This window comes from Lutzomyia longipalpis, chromosome 2 (genome assembly GCF_024334085.1).
Source record: "Lutzomyia longipalpis isolate SR_M1_2022 chromosome 2, ASM2433408v1".
In the NCBI taxonomy this organism is placed as follows: Eukaryota; Metazoa; Arthropoda; class Insecta; order Diptera; family Psychodidae; genus Lutzomyia; species Lutzomyia longipalpis.
The window spans coordinates 37633906-37653152 of record NC_074708.1 but is presented as its reverse complement, the minus strand read 5'-3'; the positions used below and the strand labels follow the sequence as shown (position 1 = coordinate 37653152).

The 19247-nt window shown below is 35.4% G+C and overlaps 2 protein-coding genes across 5 annotated transcripts in view; one reads left to right on the top strand and one right to left on the bottom strand.

Moving 5' to 3' along the window:
• Nucleotides 1-1887: 1887 nt before the first annotated feature.
• LOC129790600 (trypsin delta-like) lies at nucleotides 1888-7083 on the bottom strand. 2 transcript variants are annotated; one of them, XR_008750577.1, is made up of 2 exons: nucleotides 6957-7083; nucleotides 1888-2600 (listed from the first exon to the last, which is right to left on the bottom strand). XR_008750577.1 is itself a non-coding variant. In XM_055828182.1 (2 exons), the coding sequence occupies exons 1-2, from the start codon at nucleotides 2718-2720 to the stop codon at nucleotides 1900-1902; spliced, it is 753 nt and encodes a 250-aa protein (XP_055684157.1). In that variant the 5' UTR covers nucleotides 2721-2747; the 3' UTR covers nucleotides 1888-1899. The 2 variants fall into 2 exon arrangements, 1 of the variants encoding a protein (XP_055684157.1); XM_055828182.1 differs by lacking the exon at nucleotides 6957-7083 and adding an exon at nucleotides 2669-2747.
• Nucleotides 7084-9288: 2205 nt separating this feature from the next.
• Nucleotides 9289-19247, top strand: part of LOC129790596 (cGMP-dependent protein kinase, isozyme 2 forms cD4/T1/T3A/T3B) — a 74030-nt gene continuing 64071 nt past the window's right edge. The window contains exons 1-2 of one of the 3 annotated variants that reach the window (XM_055828173.1): nucleotides 18341-18663; nucleotides 18729-18790. The gene's annotated coding sequence lies outside the window, so the exon portion shown is untranslated. Of the gene's footprint in view, nucleotides 10044-18340; nucleotides 18664-18715; nucleotides 18791-19247 lie in introns of those variants that run through there. The other 2 variants (XM_055828172.1, XM_055828174.1) reach the window with 2 other exon arrangements.

Sequence of the window (19247 nt, the reverse complement as noted above, 5' to 3'; positions counted from 1 at the left end):
TATTTATAAAATCAATTTTCATTTGTATGATTCAAAATCCAATTTCGAAGACTTTCTGTCATTCTCTCATATATGTCGGGGGCTCCTTCGCCGACAAAGGCAGTATGCCAAGCTCCAATTCCAATAACTTCATTTTGATACACCATTGGTGAACCTTCGTCCATGTGCGAGAGTCCCTGACGTCCCTGACCAATAGCAGTGGTAGCACAAATATGATGTGGGCCAAGAAATTGTCCCATAGATGCATTAATGAGTTTTTCACGGCATTCAAAGTTGTGTATTGGTACCACTTCTATGTATCTTAAATAGCTAGCGCTATGCCTTCCAAAAATATCCAAGTGCATACCAGAAACTGTTGCAGTAACCCTAACTGGTATTCCACTAGCAAGAGCTATGGGTTGTACGTAATCAGTGAAGATAATTGTTTCAGCAGTTTGAAAGAGGCTGCAGTGTATTATTGAATCAACAACAGCATTGCGGTTTTCAATAACTTTGGAAACAGCATATCTAGTGCCATCAACCCTCATATCATGAACACCCAATATTATGCCTCTACTGTGTATAATTGGGAGAGCTCCAAAGCTACTGCAGAATACTCCTCCAGAAACCACCCAACGATTGTTTATCACGAAACCTCCACATATTGTAGCACGAAAGTTTTCATCTGAGATAATGGCGTAATAAGGAAATTGTCCAGGTTTCGCAATATTAGGACCATCAGCAGAAACAAGGTGCACGTCTAAAATACCAAACTCTCATTTTTTTATAACATCCAAATTTTGTTGACACCTTGAGTGCATAAAATGATTTTTATTTTTAAAAAAATTGAATTAATTCAGTTAAAGGAAAAAAATCAAGATTTTTAGTTCAAAATTGATTTTCTAGACAATTCTTACCCAATATTCTTGAAATTTGTCTCAAGAAGTTGTTAAACTCTTCCCTTAACTGAATCTATTCTCTTTTTTTGTGTAAAAGAAAACATTTTATATCATTTTTATACACTCAAAGTCTACAAAGAAAAGCTAAGCTTAAAAAAATATTGTACAATGAACAAATCTGAGCTTATATTCCACATTATTCTAATAGAATTCTAATGACATCTTACACTTTCCACTAACGGCTAACACGACAAAAATCCATAACGGTCTCCACATAATTTTCTTTACTTTTCTTCAACGGAACTTGCACCACGAACAACCGAAAACAAAGTACTTCTACAACACTAATTTTGCAGCAATTTTATACGAAATTCTTATCAAGAAAATATGTGTAAAAATGAATATCTTTTTATCGCTACAAGAAGTTCATTTAGAACAAATTAATTTATATCTGATTGGGGGGTAAAGAAAGGGAGGAAATTGGAAAACTCAAGGTTAATAAAAATTGTCAGAATTGATTTCCACTGTCAGGAGTTTTGTGAAAAAAAAGGAAATGTTTGGGGTAGATTCTGATAAAAATCTTTTCATTTCTTTTCTAACAACTGAAAAAAGTTGTTGTAAGATTTTGACAGATGGGTGTTTATAAATCGTTCTCTTATCGATATAGTGAAGAAAAACAAATATTTTGTTGTTCAGGAAAATAGTCAGAAAGATCTCTGAAGAGGACTGGAATTATTTTTTGCTTCAAAAACGTGATTAAAAAGATTAAATCTCAAAATCATATAAGATTTATCTTGGATTTTCACAAATATTGTAACTCGAATTGTAAGAAAAGAAAAGATTTTTATCAGAATCTTTGTTAGGAAAAATTCTCTTTTGTAAGGTATCAGGAAAAGACTGAATCTGGACGCCTCCGGAATGAAAATTTAATCTATACAATTTTCTTAAAAAAAACACGAAAATGCGATAATAATATTTCAATATATTTTGTTCAATTTCTGTTGAAAAAATACAGCAATTATTAGTTTCGTATTATGCGGGGCCAAGATCTTTCATAGACGTCGGGAGCTCCTTCACCAATAGCCGAAGTTGCAAAGACACCCATTGCAATGGCTTTATTTTCAAACACCATTGCTGAACCTATATCAGTTCTAGATAATCCTTGTCCTGTCAAAGCTGCTGCACAGGCATTCGCACTATGAACAAATTCTCCAAGGAGCCAAGGTACGATTCTTTGGCGACATTCGCGAAGACTCCATACTTGTACATCAATGTACTTTAAGTAGGTTGGAGTAGAGCGTGCAAGTGAATCCAAATGAAAGCCCGTGACTCTTGCAATACGTCCGACGGGTTGATTAAATGCCATTGGTGAAGAGATTATTGGTTGGATAAATTTGGTAAAAGTGATTGGTTTGATAGTTTGAACGATCCCAGTATCTTGGGAACGATATTCCTTAATCCAAAAGCGATTTCTAGAAACATGGGATAGATCATAACGTGTACCACCAATTCTCCAGTCATGAACACCCAAAACAACAGCTGTATTGTTTGGGGTACGATTGTCAAGGCATTCAGCTGTTGTAACTATCAATCTATCACTAATCACAAATCCTTGACAAAGCATAAAATCTGGGAATTCAGCGGGAATAATGACGGCATGATGAGGGAATTGTCCAGGTTCTGCTATCTTGGGACCATCCTTAACAGTTGGAAGATTTTCAGCTAGAATATACAAAAAAAAACCCACTTAAACACCTTTTAGTAGAACTAAACTATTAAGTTTATCTCACAGTTCCCAAAAACGGAAGTTAAAAGATAAATTAACACCAAGTTTTTCCACATATTTTCTTCACTTTTCTCGAGTAAAATTGTCACCGCAAACAATCCGAAAAAGGAATGCATTCGGAGCTTTGCTTTGGGGACAATTTTATACCAATTTCTTATCAAGAATTCTACGAAAATGACTATCTACCATCGCCTATCATTCCACAGTAGGTACTTTGATTAATTAGAAATCATGTTTTATACTTCTTGTCTTTGTTTTGTTAAATTGCAATGTTATCAGTGATCTTCTACATTCTGTATCACTTTAACAAGCAATTAACAACTATTGTCAAATTAAGATGTAAAAATTTGTTATCTCTGAAACCTTGTTTTGTGATTTAACTTGTGAGATGGAATGTTCATGATTTGCTGATAAAATATTTTAAAAATAAACTAAAAATAGATTTTTTTCATGCTAAATCTCACGATTTATTTTTTCAGTTTAATTTGACAATGGAAAATCACTCATCAGGAAATAAGATAAAGACCCTTTGTCTACCTTTTATCCCTCAAAACTCACAAGGATCATTGATCTTTCTTTTATTTTTTTTAAACATCCTTTTTATTAACTCATTTTTGTCCATTCCTAGAATCTCTTTGATCAATTAGAAAAAAGTTAATGTCCAAATTTTCTTTAGATTGAATGTGATTTCCACAAATTTTCATAAAATTCATTTCAGTAATTTTTTTAAATAAATAAAAATGACAGAAATAGGTTAAAATTGGCTAGAAATACTAGCTAATGTCTTATTTCGATTAATATTTCAGCTAATCTGCCATCCGGGTGGTAGCACTCTCACCAACGATGGAGCCTTCTAATCCACGATGCAGCGGTTGGGGGTGAGTAAAACCATTGTTATTTAAAACCTCTTTTATTCTAATGGAAAAGAAATTTTTCTAACTACAAAATTCGAATATTTTCTATTCAAAAAATCATCCCTTGATCTTCACCCCTTTACTCTACCAAAGAAATTTTTTTGCACGAAAGAAAAATGTTTCGCTGGCAAAAAGAATTCGTCTTGGAGAAGGAAAAATATCCCAAATAAATCGTAATTCAACCATCCTTTCCTCTCACGTGGTTAAGGGTGTAGTATATGTGTGTTTTGTGGGATGATTTTCTCAGGGTGTGCAGGAAAATAAATTTTCATGTTTCTACTTGTAATGTAATATGCAAAATAACTACTTGTACGGCATCCATCCGCCATACATCACGATATTTTATTGCATAATAAGCATTACAGCCTCCGGGTGAGAGCGGCTGGTGGTGCGATATAATTCAGGTTGGGCGGTGGGTGGTTGAAAGGGGTTGAATTGATGTAAATTATCCTGAATCGCTAGTGGCTGGGATTTTCATTCCGCCCTCTTGGAAATTGGTTTATGTTTTTGGGAGATGGTTTATGGGCTTCTTACCTCTCTCTCTCGGCAGCCACTTTCATTCCCCATTTCCCATCTTTCTGCTGTATGGGGTTGTGTTCTCCAAGGAAATGCCTCGTGTAGCCTTCCAAATGGAAAATATGTGGTGCACCCTCCCTTTAGTTTTCCAACGCCACACAGAAAAGGGGCAAAAAGTCCCCATTTTAAAGCTTTTTTTCTTTATTAATTTGATGAAAATAAATATTATTTTAAAATTTCCCACTAGAGGTACATAAACTTCTAGTGCTGCCATCTATTGAGTATTTTATTCAAGGAACTATCCACGAGCCTTTTGGTTGTTGTTAATAATTTACAAGTTTATCTACAAAATAGTGAGCTTACCTTCCCCTTTTGGAGGAACATTGAGAGATAAATCTTCCGTCGTAGAAGAGACATTAGCAAAATGAGTAGATTTATTAATAACACCTTGAATAATTTCCACAAATTTCAGCATGAAATTGCTCACTTTCCCTCCAAATGAGGGAATGTGAGCATAAAACCCATCACATTCCAATTCAATGTGGGTTTCCCTTAATTCCACTCAATTCACGCCTTAACGATAAAATGCGAAGAATTTTTTATGATGCCAATAACTGAGTTGAGCAAATAATTCGCAAATTACAGCTTATGAGCAACTTTCCACCCTCACACGGGGGGAGGTGAGGGGTGAGCAGAGAAAAAAAGGACTTGTATGTGGTTTTATGGGCTACTTTTTCTCTCGCATTTTCCGTGCGCGCTCTTTTGTCCCGATAACGTACCAAAAAGAATGCTTCGGGGTGAAATTGTGCAAAAATTGAATAAAGTTCTTTTAAAATTTCATGAATTAATAATGGAGAGCGCCCGTTAGAATTATGGCTTAACGCAATTAGGGATCGTTATATGATAGAATAAAAGCGAATAAAAATTGTTTCTTTGATCTCGCACCCCCATCCTTTTATGCGATTTTCAATGGGAAAGAGCATCTCTATATTCTCGCAGCTTGCGGGAGTAATTTCATAATGATATTGCGCGCACGAGAGAGAGAGAAATGAATTGGGATGATGTAGGGAAAATCATGATGAGGCAGGAGGAATTTTTTTTTGTTGAATATATGGACTGATATTTATTTTATGCTCCAGAAGCATTTTCCGGGCAGATATCAATTGATTTTCTTGTTGTGTTTCTCCAGAAGAATCTTATATTTCTTTATGCTATAAAATAATTCTATATTCCTCATTTGATATTCAATTTATGCGCAGCATCCACCCACTCATCTCTCGTCCTTTATTAATTGCGTGTTTGCTATCATTTTTGATCCATTATCCGTCGTGATTATGATTAATTGCAAAAAAGGAGAAAATTTTCCTCGGTAGAATAATCATGCGGTGGTGGTACGGAGAAATTGAATTAAGAACGAAAAGCAGACGCACATGCGAAGGGAAAATTTGCGCCAGATTTTCTCTTGCGGGTGGTGTAAAAGGAAGAAACCTCCGAGAGATGCGAGAAGGCGGAAATAAAGAAAATTGTATATTAACTAACCCAAACATTTTTCCACCACGCGGATGGATTTTTGTACAGCACAACAGTAGGAGTGAAAATCATTGTTGTGAAATTCAATAAAGCATCCTAATCAACACATCAATCAGGCATGATTGCAAAACCAAATAGAATTTCGCACCAACAGTGGATAATCTCTCTGTACCAAACACCCCAGAATGTCAATTGGCTAGAATGATATTTCGGTAGCATTTGAACCTTGTTTTCTATTTGTTTGTTCCATTTACATTTATTTATGTCGCCCTCATCAAATTCTCACTCTTTTTTTTTGTTGTTGTTGCTGTTGTTGGGTATATATCCATGATCAATCGGGGGACCCTCTCGTACGCATTGAGTGAGTGGTGTCATTGAGATTGAGGGTGCCAGGAGCCATAACTCAATTTGTCACACTTCAACCAATTCTCAAATCCATGAAGAGAGAGGATTGAAAACAATCCCAAAAGATTGCGCGAGGGGAATGAAATCAGAGATTTCATCACATTGTTAGATAATAATCATGCTCATCATCGTCAAATATGCTTTTTTATCTTTTGTTGTTTTTTATGTGATTAGCATGTAATGGAATTCACTTTAATTATGCAATTTGTAGCAGCACTTCCCTTTCCTTTTAGAATCATTCTATTTGATCAAAGATTTCTTTTCAATTTTGGAAGAGTTTTTTTTCATTATTTTTTCTTTATTATTCTTTTTCCATATATTGTAAATTGAAAATAGATCTGTGGACTCTTAAAAATGTTTGTAAATAGAAAAAGAATTTAATTTAAAATTTTAATCTCAAGCGCCGAAATGTTGGCAAATTATTTTAGAATATTGCAAAAGATAAAGTTTCTTTTTCATTGCAAAATTTCTATTAAATAATTTTTTAGAAGCCTATTAGTCTAATAAAATCATTAAAAATGTTTGTAAAAATTAAAGAAAAATCTTTTATGTTTATTTTGCAAACATTCAAGATAATTTTCTTTGCACATTCATCAAGAAATTCATTCAATATTCTCCTTCTCATCATCATTAGTTTGCAAAAAACTGAAGATTTCCAATTCAGAATAAAAAGAGAATTTCATTTCTTTCAATCGAAGGAGAAAATCTGGGGAAACCCTTTGAAAAAATTTGAATGATGACAAGAATTTTCAAAGCAAAAAGAATTTCTCCGAAAGCCATCCTTTTTTTTTTTCTTGCATACCGAGAAAAAGAAATAAAAAAAAAGACGTCAGCATTCGTCCTTGTCGAGAGGATGGTGGGAGAAAAAGGATGACTCTTGGAAAAATGGTTGGAAAAATGAAGGAGAAAAAATAAATGGATACTTACATTGATTTTGATTTATTATCTCGTAAAGTGGTTAAATTTCCATACACACAATCCATATGAGGGGGTTTTTGTGGTTCTTTTAGTATTCCTCTTTTCTTGCCACCCCCCTTGACTGACAAATGATGAAATTTGTCTGCAAATATTCTTCAATCAATTTCAACAAAATATACAATTTTCTTTTTATTTCTCTCGCAACGAGCAAAGTTTAGGGTTTAAAAGGTCAAAAAGTCAGCTTAGAAAATACAGGGCAGGACAATTTAAAATCTCACCTGGGCTTTATTTAATCCTTTTTTAATCTTTCTCGTAAACTATATCCAAGTCCTCACACAGCAGGTAGATACTTTTGGTGCGAGGCATAAAGGCGTTCCTGTGCAAGTGATGAAATAAAATATCTAAGGATATGTATGGCTTTTGCCTGAATTATTAATGTATTTATGCAAATTGGAGGAAAAGTTGAGCAAATAGAATAAAGTGCGATGTTATTGGATCAAAATGTGACATCCTTTCTCGGATGAAGGGGGGGTCTTTCTCACTTTTGGCTCCGAAATCAGCATTTTCCCCTTATCTTTTGCATTTTGTATTGTGCCATCATCTCTCCCAATGCCATAGTGGATGGCAAACGGAGGTGAACATGAAAGGAATATATAGGATGAAGATGATGGCGTGTATTTTGAGCGAGCACAACTGCCGCATTGAATAATAAATATCTCCTTTTTGGGGGATATTTTGATCTGCAGAAGGGGTTGGCGAGTCACATAAAATGAAATTTACATTGATATCTGATATCATATACAATTTTATCCTTCCCACCCCCCTCTCAGCACCCTTTTATCGCTCATACAAATAAAATATAATTATTTGCGTCATCGTGAGGATAATTTTCACTTTTCTCCTGCCAATGAAATATCTTTTAAAAATGCAGACAAGAGCAATCTTTGCCTCTGAATTAATGCCATTAAATGGGTTTTTGTATAAAGGTAATAATTCATTTGAAGATGAGATCAAAGGTACACCCCCGTACCCCAAAGGGATGCGCTATGATGTGATAAAAGGTGACGCAAAAGGGTGATTTTGGGTGAAGAAAGTGAAAGACCTTTCGCGACGTAGTTTAAATTATTGAATTAAATTATTTATGCATTACATCATTAATGCTCCTTTTATATACCATTTGTTGTAATATTCCATGATATCATTATAATTTTCTTCCACCCACAATTTTGGCAATTAGTTTGCAAAACTTTCCAGACGCACAGAGAAAGTTTTCTAGAGTTCTAATTCAGGATAATTTACAAATTGGAATTTTTTTTTATTTTCAATGATTTTCAAAAAAAAATCTTTTTTTTTCAAAGGAAACAATTTAAAATATTCTTAGAAGATGAGAATCATTGAGGGAAATTAATGTCCTGAATTAATTACCCGGCGTCTCCACTGCAAATTTCTTTATCTCTCTTTGAATCAATATTTGTTTCCTTCCTCTCTCTCAATTTCATGGCTACTTCCTTAGTGCCTCTTCCTATACTAATAAATCACATCAAGACAATTTTCCACACACTTGGCATTACACTGAAAATGTACGTAGCTATATACAAACATACGCAATCTTATCAAAATGATTGTTTTCTTTATTTTAATTTGATTAGCAGCTATCTGCAAATGTATTAAGCTTAGATAGCACACATTCAGCGAGCCATAAATTGCACTTGGCTATTTTTGTCGCAAAGCCAAGATAAGACTGTGTGTGCTCAATTTTTCTGCAAAAACAATTTTTGCGCATTCGTGAATGTTAATTTATCAATTAGGCTACACAAAATAGACATTGAGATGAAAATAAAAAATGCTGGAGCTTCTCCAGCTCTCATGAATTTTCATTTAGAAAATTTATGATCTTCCGAGAATAGATTGAAAAAGTGGGTTAAAAAGTACAAGATGCGAGGGGAGATTTGGGAGGATCGCTCTTGATCCACTCGATTCAGAGACTTTGGACGATGGAATTTTTTTTCATAATGTTTGTTGAGCTCTTTGGGGATTTGGGAATATATATTTGAGAGAGGTAGAGTTCGCCTCTGTACTTAGGTCTGTGAATGTGATCAATGTGTTGGTTACAGGGTGTTCAGGGAGTGATCGTGGAAGTTTTCTTGATGATCATAGCTTCTGACAACGAACAAGTAGCAAAAACATATGGCCAAAAAGTGGGAGCATGTGTTTCATATATGTGTGATCCTCTCAACTACTACTCTGGCCAGGCCAATACTACCGCTCTGTGAGCTTGAGATTCACAACCAAAGACAATCCATACTGAAGATATTGGAATGAATGAGAGAGGGAATAAGTCGGGGTAATTGGTGTTGTAAGTGAAACCAGTCTCTTGGGTAGGAAAGTATCTGTGGACGGGAAAAAAGTTAGCTTGGATGTGTGTTGTGAGCTGCTCATGGCTGGCCAGAGAGGAGGTCTAAGAGGACGGAGACGTGGCGGCCAATTCCACGCCATAGACAATTTTATTCTCCTCCATATCGTGTGATAGGCAGACTTGCTAGTACCTACTAGTCCGTGCTTTAAATCGCATCGTGGATTTCGTGCTTTTTTTTCATTCATTTTCCACGTACCTTCCTCTGTTGCTACCCTGCCAATTTTCACGTAGTCTACACGTGAATTTCGGGTCACACTAAACGTGCTTTTGTGGTGAATTTTTAACGAAAAAATTGATTGTGAGGAATTGAGGAAAAAAAAGGGAAGACAGAGAAGATCGTGGTCGAGACAGAGACACGAAGAGGAACATTTATAAAGTTACTTGTGTAGATTGTAGTGGAAAGTGTGGGGTATGTGTGGGTGCGCAATGGTGTATGAGTGACGTATAGAATTTTATCAGTGAGAGTTATCAGACGAAGGAAAAGTTTCTTGTGATAAATAAAAAAGAAGAAGAGGAAGGTGATTGGCAAGTGGAGAAGAAAAAAAAGAAGGAAAAATACGTGATCGTTTTCCAGCATACCGCAATCACTTTGGCCATATTTGACGCGATCTCTGCGTTTTCTCCGCCAGTAGCTTGAGTGTAATTTACAAAAAGGAGTGTCATAATACATCGATAATCATGTAATTATTGCCAATTTTCCCCTCATTCTATGTTGATCTCTATGTACTTTATGTATTTTATTTGAAAATTAATTTAAAATATATACCCGCTGAATGATCGCGATCTCCGCACGATCTTCTGTGAGATTACCTTTGGAAGAAGATCACAACAGCACACAGTGTCTTTCCGCAAGTCTTCTATGTTGTAGAATAAAATTGAAAGGTCATCCACGGTGTGATCGCGGATACCGAAATGATGATCACGTGAATGACGTCATTGGTAGAAAATTACCATTCTTGTAGCAAGTTAAGCATACCAGACGGAATACAAACCGAAAGGGGACTGTAGATGATCGCACGATCGCCTATTGAATGCAACTGCACTTGCGATCACTTGAGATCACTTATGCAGATGACCTCTCGTACTTTGAGACGCTACTTGACTCTTTATTGGCGATAATTTGAGCTTTTTTTTCGTATTCACTCTCACTGCTCTCCAAGAATGCCTCTTCTACGCCATCAGACTTGGAAGAACTTTTCGCCATGATCGTTTTTTTTGTACATCTTCATTCTTTATTCCAATTGTCATGACACAATGGTTCTCTGAGGGAGTATTTGAGAGTTTCGGTAGTGTGGAGAGTTCGGTTTTTTTTATTTCTCTTTTACATGCCAAACAACACACTGAAAATAAGCCTATATGTATATAGCTACTACCGATACATCCAATCAACGTAAATGTATACATATGTATGTAGCTATATATACGAACCATCATTGAATTGAATAAAAATACCGCACTTATCCAAGTTCAGAGTTGTATTTGAGTCTATTTTTAACTTGTCACTGTTGTATTTTTACGCGATCTCATTGATAAATCATACCGCATCGAGGACGATCAAGGGAAAATCTTGAACCTTTGCAGTGGACCACAAAAGTCACAAAATGATCTTCTTCTTCTATGTGAAAAACAATCTCTCTCTCATTCAATGGGTAATTTTGCTCACAATTTCGTGAATTTATTGTTGTTGCAAAATGTGGGCGACACCATCTCAATAGGAGCCTGTTTGGACAAACTATTTTTAGTTTTTTCTTGAGGAGAGATCGAGAAGATCTCAAAAAACTCTTTTGTTTGTTTATTCAAACCGACATTTTAGCTAGCTCGCGAAGAAACCACAAGAAAATTCTCCTCACCAAGAGAATTGATAGCGTAGGAAAAAAAATTGTTTGTGACACGATCATTTTTCACAAAAACATATCGCATTTCTTTCATTGAAGAAGCACATTCTTTCGTAGCCCGTGTTGTTGGAAAAAAAAAGAAATTTCCAATGAAAATTGAGAATTTTCCCATGGAAGTTGAATTCTACCTCGAATTTCATAATTGTTTGTCCAATTTTTGATATAATATTTATGTTGACTAATTGTTTGTCTCGTCTTGTGAATAAATATGGGAAAAACATTTAAGGGAAATGCATGAGTTCATTGAAACTATATTTACTGCTTGATAAATAGAAATTGAAGACGTCAAGATTTTATCGCAACGATCGTGAATTTAGAATTGATTTTATATTTAGAATTTTTATGTTAAAACTCACCTTATTTATTTTAACTTGTAAATGTCCTCTAAAAATGAAGAAAAAAGTAAATTTTAGTTCTCTCGAAAAAGTTTTCGAACCTTGATTTCAGTGATTTCAGTACATAATTTAATCCAAACCCTGTAGCTTCTACTAATTATAGCTAATTAAGACTTTACTTAAACAAGATTTTTTAGTACCTTCCCTAAAAGGTCTTTTGGCTGCCAAATAAAACAGTTTGAACACTATAAGGTTTGAATTTATTGATAAACTGTCAGGGACTCTAAATATTTATATACATAATTTTTCTCAAGTTAATTGCTATGTATGATAGAAAGATAAATAAGCAATAAGACGTGAAAAACCACAACCATAAAAATTGTTTTATTCAATTGTCTAAAAATAGATACAATTTTATGAGTTTTTGACACTAAAATCTCCGGCTGAGATGAGCAAAAGTTAATGAGAAGGTTTTTTTGATGTCTTTTGAGTGTCTTAAATGTAGATCAAAGTAAAGAAAAAAAAATAGTAGAGATTCTTTGAAATAAATCTCTGTTGTCAAGCAATTTTAATGGGATTAATAATAAAACTTTTGTGCGTCATCGCAAAATGTGAAAAAGCACCAAAAGTTGAGCTTGAAAAAATATATCCAACTTGTTTTGTCACATTTTTTTTCACCTGGTAAACCTCATGATGGTTTGGTGGTGATTTTGTGTAACCACAAAATCACCTGATTGCATGATGATCGCGTCACGATGGCTTTTATGAATTTTATTTCGAGAATATAAAATTATTCCACAATGAAATGACGAAGATCAGGTGAAAATTGCTCTATTAAATTTTCTCATATAATTCCAATAATATACGTACACAGGTAACCTTCTACGAAAGCCACATGCTATCAGCCAGGTGATCTTGTTTATTAGCTTAAGATGGAGTGATTTGCTCAATTGATTGCAAATAAGTTTTGTTGTAAAGCTGCTTTGAGGAACGTTGAGAGTGTTTAAGATGAAAAAAAAATCAATATTTTGCTAAAAGATCGCGACGAGCAAGTTGGAGCCACACTAATAGACTAGAAGGAATCCTTCTAATGGGTTTGTCATAAAAGAAAATGATCTTCAACGGTGATCATGTGGACGAGTGAGCCACATGTGTGGATGAGATGTTTTTTTTTTTTTTAAAGTATTGTCAACGTATTTAACACTCGCCACTCTCAGCAACATCATTCGCGTAAATGTCCCAGCATGGGGGCATACGCAGAGATTGTATATTCTTTGCCCATAAAAAGCACACTTTTTTGCATCGTTTAGCCTGTTTTTTGTGCTTTTAATAATTTTTAACGACATGTATTAAATGGGAGGCCGATGTGAGAATGTTTCTTCTATGAGGGAAGCTCGATCATTAAAGCCCCCTAATAGAGCGTACAAGTAAAGGCTCAAGAGAGCGAGAGAGAGAATCTTTTCCATGAGTATATGTATATTTCGCAAGCAAAATTGGATTAAATTGTCACAATTTACCGCGTGGAAATTTATTTCAATTCGCAAGATTTTCCCGTCAAAAATTTTGTAAATGCAGATCAGAAAAGCCAATGAAAGGCTCAAGTCTGGATTTAGTTGGAACACACTTGAATTACTCGAGGCGAATGGGGAATTAATGTATATTTCACCACATATATATCAAATGAGAATAACGCTAATTATTTGTATTTAATTGAGGAATGTGTTGCCTAGGAATTTATAAAATTTATTTCTATAGCACGTTAGAAATGTAACCACAAAGATGAAAAACTTGTAGAATTAATTTTAAAAGAAAAAGATTAATGAGGAGAATTTATTTTAGATTCATTTAAAAGGACCTTCTTCACATTCTATGGGAAAAGCTTTTCATTCGAGGAAATAATTGGGAGGGGCGCAAATCTTTTCACGAGATCGAAAAAAAATTATTCAGAATTGGTTAAAGAAACTTCCATTTTTCCTCAAGTATCAACTGGGAAAAATCAAAAAATATTCGCTAAAAATGCAAACAATGACGTCACTAGTTTGTTTTTCATCTCTCAATTCAATTTTTTTTCATTCGAAACTTCCCTTTGGTACATATCGATCAGGCTCATCGACGAACCAGCGGGTACGGGATGACCCAAAAATCCATTCAGATTTGCTCTAAAATCAACAGGAGAGCCAGAAAATGAGAAAAACTGATTTTAGCCAAAAATTCAGCCTAAACTTCAAGGCAAAAATTGAAAATTCTTATTTTTTGTATTTGAAACTCCCCTTTGGGACATATCGATCAGGCTCATCGACGAACCTGCGGGTACGGGATGACCCAAAAATCCATTCAGATTTGCTCTAAAATCAACAGGAGAGCCAGAAAATGAGAAAAACTGATTTTAGCCAAAAATTCAGCCTAAACTTCAAGGAAAAAATTGAAAATTCTTATTTTTTGTATTTGAAACTCCCCTTTGGGACATATCGATCAGGCTCATCGACGAACTTGCGGGTACGGGATGACCCAAAAATCCATTCAGATTTGCTCTAAAATCAACAGGAGAGCCAGAAAATGAGAAAAACTGATTTTAGCCAAAAATTCAGCCTAAACTTCAAGGAAAAATTGAAAATTCTTATTTTTTGTATTTGAAACTCCCCTTTGGGACATATCGATCAGGCTCATCGACGAACCTACGGGTACGGGATGACCCAAAAATCCATTCAGATTTGCTCTAAAATCAACAGGAGAGCCAGAAAATGAGAAAAACTGATTTCAGTCAAAAATATGCCTAAACTTCAAGGCAAAAAGTGAAAATTCTAAATTTTTGTATTTGAAACTTCCCTTTGGGACATATCGATCAGGCTCATCGACGAACCTGCGGGTACGGGATGACCCAAAAATCCATTCAGATTTGCTCTAAAATCAACAGGAGAGCCAGAAAATGCGAAAAACTGATTTTAGACAAAAATTCAGCCTAAACTTCAAGGCAAAAAGTGAAAATTCTTATTTTTGCATTTGAAACTTTTCCATTTTTCTTCTTTCTGTAAAGAAAAACGTTCAGTCTTAGAATCTAGAAAACTTTCAACTCTATTTGGTTACAAAAGTTGGTGGCGATTCTCGCGCGACTGAGAAAAATTCTTCTCAATATTGCCGCACAGAGTGGAGATTGTGTGTGAATATTCGAAGAGAGAGATATGTGGTGCACTTGCATAGTTTTAAAATGCAAGCAAAATAGCACAAATATTCGTCCATAAAATGCAAGTGCGATCATTTGTGAAGTGGCAGTGAAGGTGTGGCCAAACGCACGACTGCCAAAGGAATTAGATGGGAGAATTGCAATTTAATAGATAAAATGCCCTCCTTTTGCCATCTGAAAAAAAAAAAAAACGAAAATTCCGCTTTGTCGAGCATTTTAACATGAAGGGCTGACTTATTTGCATAAAACATGTCACATTGAATTAAAATATGTGCAAATTTTGAGGTTTTCTTGCAGAAATATTATTTTTATTGTGCAACTGCGTTGCAGGAAAAGTATCTATATAAATGGTTTTCAATTTTATTTATTTGTTACATTCCACCATCAACTTCCACTTCAATTTACAAAGCGATAGTGGCGATATCTAATTTAGAAATAATGCGTACAAAATATGAGTCAATTTATTTAATATTTCAGAGCCACTACTGCATAGAACTTAAATTATTATAACCGTAATTCCAATCACCTGCCATACGATATGGTTACAAAATATACCTACCTATATAGGAATAAATATGAGAATACTTTAGCTAAATGATGAGTTGGGAGAAGATATTCTCAGGTGGTGGTATTTATCTTTATATTCGTTACTTTTTATGGAAAGAAATATTGCAATAATGGATGGAATTCTCTCTCTGAGAAAATAAAGCTAAAGAAACGCAGAGTGATCTTGCCCCGGGGGAAGTCTCCGAACGGACTGTGAGAGAAGACTCCAAAATGATCTTCTGGTGGAGAGAAAGATCACGAGGGTGATAAGGAATTATTGTGAATTTAATATTGCTCAAGCGAAGAAGTAAAAAAAAAGTAAGCAGCATAAATTCTCTACGTAAGCGCGATTATCTTTATGCGGGGAGAAGTTTTCTCCACTTGTTCAATGTTGAAGGAAAATTATGAAGAGTATTGCATATCATCACTAATATGCGACATGATCATTTACATAGGATATTAAGCTTATAGTTTGTGTGATAGTTTAATCATAGAAACACACGGATGAATTAAGAAGTGTTTTAGTCGTTTTAGTGGTTGCATTCAGGAGGAGTAATTAAAATGGAAATGATGCGCGATGGTGCGAAATTCCAACTTGCTGCATCTTTTAAAATAAATCCGCATGTACTACATATTCCACCTACACACGACTCATGATAAAATTAAACCTCCCCGGCTATATTCAACTTTCACAAATTCGCGCGCATCTCTTGTGGACAATGCATAGTCTCTTTTTATTGCAACTTGGCAGCATCTTTGAGTACTTCTTTGGCACTCTGTGTGCTTCAGTAAGAAATTGTTTTGAACCTCCATTGTGACAGTAATTATTTGACACGAGCAAATTATCGAATCACCCGTCAATTCGCCCCTCTCTCCGCACTGCTTTTTGGCTCAGCAATTATCCTCTTGAACATGATTAACAATAAAAATTTTGTCAAATTGCCCAAAATGGGCAAAAAGAATTTCCTCGAAAAACGCGATTGCTCAATGTGACGCAGCGGTTGATGCCGAATTTCTTGCATCGTGCGTACTTTTCATGTAAATTCCACCCAAAAGCAGTGCTCAGAAATGGGTGATAATTGATAGCGCCTGTGTGGCGGTCAAATGACATACCCGCGTGTACCCTTGGGATGGCAAAAAAGTACGCCCAAGAGGCCCCTCAGGCTATGCATTCGTGTGACTACGTGGTGATCGTGGCGGCAGCCCTTCGCGACGACAATTGCATCTCGATCGTGTATTTGAATTTCTTCGCAGCAGGTTTCCCATCGAAAGTATTTTATGCTTCAGAGAATAAAATACGCGTAATAAATTATATATAAATACCAATTTAAAAAAAATATATTTAATTGAAAGTTTGGGGTTGAAAAAGTTGCTAAAGAAATTTCTTAAAAGCGCGAAAGTTTTCTTATCTATGCAAAAAATTTAATTTATCCCCACATTCTTCTGCAGTGAAAGGAGATAATTCATTGTCGTATGAGAAAACTCCTTATTCGAGGGATCATTCTAAACCAGGGGGTAGACAAAGACTCTATTTCCATAGGAATTCACTGCTCACTCGCTGAGACACCCAGGAAAATGCTTCAATCTGAAAAAATCCACCACCACTGGATAGATAATTTAATATTCTATCGATTGATAGCTTTTGAGGGGTGTCTCACGAAGATTAATGCACTAAAACTGATTTTAAAAATTTTGATGCACTTTTTGGAAATAAAATGACGTCATTTTCTTCCTTTAACTTCTTTGCAAACCGTCCGCCATTATTTGCTGTGTTCGGGTAAAAAAGGGCTTTGTCTACCCCCTGTTCTAAACACGGTAAATATTGTAGAGGAATATCTGACAAAGATAAGCTGGAAAAATCTGGCAATGAAATCCCTAAAAACGCAAAGAATGATGTCAGGAAAATTTAATGTTTCATATTTTAACCAGTTTAACCCTTTCGCGTCCATATGAAACATAGAAACATTGAAACATGCTGTCTTTTTAGAAGGATATTTATTCTTTAGAAGCTTCAGTAACTTTAATTCAGTTTTAATTTGGATAAACATTTAAATTAATTAAAATCAGGATAATAGAATGTTTCATGTTTTGGTTAACGTATGACCCAAAGAACGCGAAAGGGTTATATTTTTTTGCACTTGAAACATTTACGCTTATGTTTCATCAATGATTTATTGAGAAAGGATCTTTATGCTTCATGCAAGGGTTAATGTATGAAGCATAAAGATCCTTTCTCAAAAATCGTCGTTGAAACATCAGCGTAAATGCTTCAAGTGCAAAATATACAACGATGACGTCATTCTTTCCATTTTTTGAGAAAATCTTCGTGGAATTTTCTCAGCTAATCTCAATGAAAAATATGGAAATTCTCTCTGACGATTTCTTCTTTGTTACCCTCTATCTCTTGCTTCCTCGAATGAGGAATTTTCCCACACAGTTATGACTAAACTCCTTTAAAAAATGCAGTTTAAAATTGATCCAAAGCTCGGTGATGCAATTTTTTGGTTAATAAAAGGGGGAAGGGGATACACAATTGCAGAAAAATGCATTCCGGTTTATTCCGCGTAAATAAATAGTCAGTTGCATATTTGCTGCAACAACAACAACAAAAAAATGATGAATTTGCATGACAGAGATGAAAGAACTTAATTGGTATGTTGGGTGCAGACAGAAATGAGCGCCATTGTTGCATGAGATGTTTTAATAAAATATAATTTTTGCATTTTTTGAGGGGCTTCCAAAAAAAAATTGTGCGTGCTGTGCGAGCGGAATATGAGTGCAACATAGTGTTGAATGATGTTGCACACGCAAATTGGGTGTTCTTGGTGCCGTTTTCTTCTTCAGAAGCAAACAGCGCGAATGGGGCATTTGGGTGCAACAAATTGCAATAAATGTGACAAAGTATTTTCCACCAATCACTCGCGAGTCCGGTGGAGCTTTTGCATGCGGCTCCGAGGTCTCTCCTGCAGCTCAACTCAGTGTGGCTTGCATGTGGGATTCCGTTGGCAACATCGCAGAGTCGTGTGGCTATCTGGGTGTAGTTAATATGAATTTTAAATGGGTACTATATATTTTATAGTGTCGATGGCGCGAGATCGGCAATTGGAGGCGACTCCCTCCCCTTATTTTTTTCGCATTTGTGTATATGATGGAATTCCCATTCAAAACGCAAACGAATGGATGGAGGAGAAGAAGTTTAGCAATTGCCTAGTCGCAGTGCGATCTAGAATGTGACTGTCAATCGTACAATTGCACGATCAATTTGTTGCCCGCGAGTCACCCAATGGGCCGCTTCGGTGTGCTAAAAAGTCGAACGGCTCTAAATGATATGAGCGGGTCTTATGTGAGTGTTTGTCGGGCTTTTGTGAATTTAAAACCATACAATAAAACAACACAACAATATTTCAGATATTTCAGTACGTTTTACGCTGTACAACGCTAAACAACACCCAACTCGTTCAATACGAGAGGTAATTATTGCCACTGTTTAAAAGAAATCTCCCGCTCTTGGATTTTACTCACCACCAGATCCATTCATCCCCCTGAATTCATTGAGCTTTCGCCGGGAGCTTTTCGTATGTGTGTGCGTTTGTTTGCAAAGGAAAGGGGGTTTGTGCGTGTTTTCCCGCCAAAAGAACCAACCATCAGCAGCTATACGAAGAGTTTTCTTGTTCGCGCAAGTAAACCACAATGGCCGAAAGAAAAATCTCGCGATCTAGAAAAAAAATCGAACTCGCGTGACAAAAAAATGGTGCCAAAAGTAAATAGAAAACAACCAGATATTTTCCAGTTAAATCAACGTGAAATAAGTGATAATTTACACCCGTGGTGGCTACAAATAAAGTTCTCACGAAATGTGGCAAGAATACCAAGAATAGAAGTTTCTTTTTTTTGTAACTAAAAGAAAAACTTCCAAATAGATTTATT

Coding starts and splice junctions, on each gene's coding strand:
- LOC129790600 (XM_055828182.1), bottom strand. CDS start 2,720: ATGTGGAAAAACTTGGTGTTAATTTATCTTTTAACTTCCGTTTTTGGG. Junction 2,601..2,668: donor AACTTCCGTTTTTGGGAACT/GTGAGATAAACT, acceptor TGTATATTCTAG/CTGAAAATCTTCCAACTGTT.